The sequence below is a fragment of the Oryzias latipes genome, chromosome 3 (genome assembly GCF_053564925.1).
Source record: "Oryzias latipes strain Hd-rR chromosome 3, Olatipes_Hd-rR_3.1".
NCBI lineage: Eukaryota > Metazoa > Chordata > Actinopteri > Beloniformes > Adrianichthyidae > Oryzias > Oryzias latipes.
The window spans coordinates 24,729,834-24,734,658 of NC_136239.1; the positions used below are offsets into that span (position 1 = coordinate 24,729,834).

The 4,825-nt window shown below is 40.2% G+C and overlaps 1 protein-coding gene across 2 annotated transcripts in view; it reads right to left on the minus strand.

Annotated features, from left to right (window-relative positions):
• Window positions 1-3,564, minus strand: part of phlpp2 (PH domain and leucine rich repeat protein phosphatase 2) — a 33,460-nt gene extending 29,896 nt beyond the window's left edge. Inside the window, exons 1-2 of one of the 2 annotated variants that reach the window (XM_078944480.1) lie at window positions 3,203-3,564; window positions 482-765 (exon numbers count right to left, since the gene is read on the minus strand). In XM_078944480.1, coding sequence (XP_078800606.1) covers window positions 482-765; window positions 3,203-3,409 — 491 coding nt within the window. In that variant the 5' untranslated portion in view covers window positions 3,410-3,564. The remainder of the gene's footprint in view (window positions 1-481; window positions 766-3,202) is intronic. The other variant, XM_078944481.1, reaches the window with a different exon arrangement.
• Window positions 3,565-4,825: the final 1,261 nt, after the last annotated feature.

Below are 4,825 nucleotides of genomic sequence, written 5' to 3' on the forward strand. Positions count from 1 at the left end.
GTGATCTACAAAATCAAACGATCGTTTTTCATTCCAACCTGCATGTCCTGAATGGAGCACACTGTCGGTTTGTGTGGATGGAGGATAACTTGATAAGCTTCTGTGCAAGAACATTAAGACAAACTTTATTTAAAATCACAATTTTTCTAATTTACTGGAGCTAGCTTTGATCACAAATGTGAATCTGTTTGTGTCTCAATCAGCTGAATAATAGCTCATATTTCCCTTGCAGAATGCTTGACCATTGAAAACCCAAAGCACTCATGGTATTCTATTTAATGGCACTGTGATCTGGTAAATGCCTGTAAGTGCACAGCAATGTATGCTAAGCAATTCCGATGAAGCAGAGCTGCAGAAACAGTGCCGGCTCCAGTTTGTTTCCCCAAAAATAGCAACAGTCTGCAAACAGCAGCTGGACACTGGCTGCTGCCAAAACGTACCAAGTAATTTCTTTCATCTCAGCTCAGCTCAGTGTATTCACCTGACAAGATCTCCATGGAGCTGAATGTAGAGCTCCTGTCCATCCCTCTGAGCGCAGAGCTCATCCACTGTGGTACTAGTGGAGCAGAGCACCAACTGCAGGTCCGTCTGGGGGTTGGAGGAGGTTTGTGGGCCAGAGGAAGGTGGTGGGGGCTCCGCAGTGCCCCTGTAAAGGCACACACAGCCCCGCTGGGTGTCCCCCTTCAGCCAGTCCCTCTCCCGAGACCCAAATCGACTTTTTCTAGTCACACAGCTCCGGCTCCCGTTCCGCTTCATGTTACGCTGCTGGCAGAGAAATCAGTCTTTTTTAGCACGGACAGTGTAAACAGTCCTGCATGATTATAACAGCGACAGACTTGGGATACTGATGTGTTAGCATATCTACTCAACACAATCTAAGGTTTTATTCTAAACAGGTTTGAGCACAAAAGTCACCTGAGACAGTTAAAACTGTTCCAACCACCATAAAAAAAAAAAACACTTTCTTGCATGAAATTAAACCGTCCACTGAAAGTCTGTGCTTTTCCACCTGCAGTTCCTTGTGTAAAGTCCAGTCATTTTAAACCAAAGATGATCTTGCAAATGATTCATTTCAGGTCCTTTGATTCTGGCATTTATCACTAAAATTAGGGCTGCATGATATAAGGAAAACCTGCCATTTGGGATATTAATGATCAATATTGCGATGGCAATAAAACTTGTGATACATGAACAAATAGCAAAACAACAAAAAACATAATCTCCATTTCACTGCAACAGTTTCATTTAGAGTCAACATCGCTTAAATTATACTCTAGTCTAAATGACCCTCATTTGCATAGGAGGCCAGCATCTAAAAGGGCTCCATCCGATTGGTCAAATGCATAAATGGATTTATTTGATTCATTAAATCTCTAAGCTGCCATAAGATTGTTTTAGCATATTTAAGGTTAGCATTTATTGCAATTTTCGCCATATTTTGCAATATGTGTATTACACAATTTGATACCGCCATAATGATAATCTTGTGATTTATTGTGCAGGCCAAAATAAAATCAATTATTTTCTGATAAACTGGGAAAAAAAATGAATAATTACATTAACACTTAAAGACATCAGAAGGGTATCAAACTTCACCTTTTAGGACACTTTTGAAATTATGCAATAAAAAATAGGATGGTCAAGTGGCTCAAACAATAGTCTTCGTGTATCCTCAGTCTTCCTAGAAGAAAAATGACAAATTACAATCTAATGTGACATTATATGGTTTAGGATATAGAGCTGGGTTTGAAATTTAGAATAATTAAGTTATTCTTTACTTATAAAACTCTAAATGTATTTATCAAATCTATTGGTTTTCTGTTAAATCCATTTTGTTGCTTTTTTTCAAGTAAAACCCAGCTTCTCTGTTAGTTTCTAATATTAGAATTCATCATTTTATCAACAAAAGTTCCTGATTTTCCCCCCCTGCTTTTTCATTACCAGAATGCACATTTGAAACTATAAACTAGTACTGAATTGAGTTGAAATGGAAATTCTACCATGATGAACTTGTGAATCCAGAATCAACTGTTTGGCAGTGATACCTAGTCCTATCTACCCCTAGGGTCATGTTTTCATATAACAACAAATGTTGAAGTGGATAAGCGTCTGAGGAGCTCCATGAAAGAGCTCATGTCCATGGCAGGAGGTCTCTTTTTTTGTTGTAGTAACACAACACGGAAAAAAACGTGCAGCTTTGACACAGACGCTTCCTCACAGAGGAGGCCCAGCAGTCAGGTTTTTAAGTAAAATATTTGCAGAGCATTCCAATCTAAGCAGTCTGATTGGTTCTTTAGAGGTTATGGGGACTAGAAACTGGTGAAAAACAAATAACCAGGAGGACTTTGTCACTTTGCAGTTATATTTGTGCTGCAGGTAAATGCCATATGCACAAATGTAAATGCACAAAGCAAATTTCACTAAATTAGTATGACATTCCTAAAAGAAAAAACTAGACTAAAATGACTAGTTTCATGTATATGTTGTTGCAATTGATAAGAACTGACTATTTCTAACACTTATAATCTGATTATTGATTTATATTCCATTTTAGTATTTTTTCATTTTAAGAACATTAAACTTAAAAATGTAAATAAATGTGGATTTAATTTTACTTTTAAGGTCTCTCCTCTGTTTGAGCTTTTCAACAGAGGCACATAATTCAATGACAGCAGGAGCAGAGTTTGAATGTCACACCTGTTGCAGGGGGGAAACATGAAAATCTTGGCAAGAAGAAAAAAGGTAATCATTGATATTCTTGCAACTGCTCCCTTCCAGGTGTGGCGAGTCTTGCTGTCTAATGCAAAACTTCACTGCATAGTGGCAAACGCATCAATATAACGTGCAAATGATGTGAAACTGGTTACACTTTGGGGAAAATACATTTACCTGAAAACATAATGACGGTATAATACTACTTATTCTGGATGTAATATGTGAGTAATGTGCACTGTCAGGCTGGCTGTCATCTTCTCAGGTGTCCGGCAGAAGGCCTCGACATGACAGGTCTGCCTGCTTTCTGGCTGCTGTGACTTTACCTCTCAATGAATGGAGATCAGCACACTTGACACACACGCCGTTACATAATAGGCATTCATCGCCTGCACTTTGCTCCGTTTCCGTCTTTCAGCGCCATAAAGGCATGTTTTCAGCACTCCGTGGTTCACGCGCAGCATCACGGGTCGGTCACGGTGGGACTTGCCTTTAGCACTCGGATCCCGGTCGCGGAATGAGCCCCGGGACCGCTGCGGCTGCCGCGACCAGTGGTGTGGTTGAGCCCCGCCTGGTGGACCACCGTGTCCGGCTGCCTGTCGATGCAAGCCCCGTTCCCTCCGACACCCCCTGCCTGCTTCTGTTGGATGTTGCGGGTGGAGAGCGCCGCGCTGCCGTCCTCGTCCTCCATCGTCATGTGGGATTCCGGTTATGAGGTCCAGAAGGCGAGCGGCTGACCGATTCCCACGGAGAGACGAAACAGCATCCCGCGTCCGCGCAGAGACGCCATGTCCCGACTGATGCGACTGGAGCCGCACAGGCCTGCAGAGGGCTGCTCAATAAACATGACATAGGCGGGGCCAGGCGCGCGGACATGGGCGGGGCTAGGATCGCGGACATTATGAGCGCAAATCGTTTTTATGGGAATATCTGTTGGCATGCGCAGTTTAAGGGGCTTTAAATAAACACAGCTTTCAAAATAAAATAAAAAACTTAGAACAAAAATTGCTATTAGATTCAGCAACAATAAAATATACTAAACTGGTTTACATACGCACTCTGAATATGGTGTTTTTTTACATGTTCTAGCTACAATTTTCCCATGATGGAGGACAATTATAAAGAAAACTTAAGCCTAAAATTGTATTTATGAGTATGTCTTAATTTAAATCGTTGTGAATCAGGAGCAGATGAAAGAATGCAGTTGGGGAAAGCCTGTAGGTGTGAGCCTATGACAGGCCACAAGCTCTGTGCTCCGCTCCATTCCATTCCGATGCATCCACTTGCAGACAAATAGATCCATTAGCATATTAATTTTCCTCTTCTGAGTTTGCGTCTGGCTTAAAACTGTACGGCTGGATAGCTCCAATATTGCTAACCATATTTGTTGCACTGCTAATGTTAGGTTGAGGAGTTTGTAAACAAGCAGGAGAAAGTGTAAAGAAGAGGATGATGGGAAGGTAGGGTGGTCTTACTCTGCACCAACAGTCCCACCCACAACTCAGGTGAATTTCTAATAAACTACAGCTGCCATGCAGGAACTGTAGTAGAAAACTACACTTTATTTGGGCTAAACCCAGCATAATTCTAATCTAATAATTACTGGAAATGCTTTTAAAATAGATCCAAAGATGATTTAAGTGGGACTTTAATAAACCTAACTCTGCATATTTTGGTCGCACGTTAATTTGAAGATATGGAATGAAAAAAGCAATAAGTTCAAGACATAAATCTATTGTAAACAGTCGTTATTGCTGACAAATATAAAGCATCCAAGACACTTAAGGTGGCAGGGTTGTTGTGTTGAGGCAATGTCTAACAGGGTGTAAAGACAAAATATTGCTCACTGATAAAATCTAATAGAATTTAAAGTAATTGTAAAAATAATTTTTATTTCATTTAAACTTGTTTTATATGTAATAGAGAATTTAAAAAAGAAGCTATACCATGATTGGATAACAGAAAGTTTCAGATGTTATTTTTTGGCTTTTTACAAACATATTGTTAGTTTGTTTTTGCAAACTTGTTGAATGAATCAGGACTTACTGATAAATGCAAGTGCAGCCATGACTCCGCATGATAAAATTAATAAAAAAGCCACCACACACCAAAC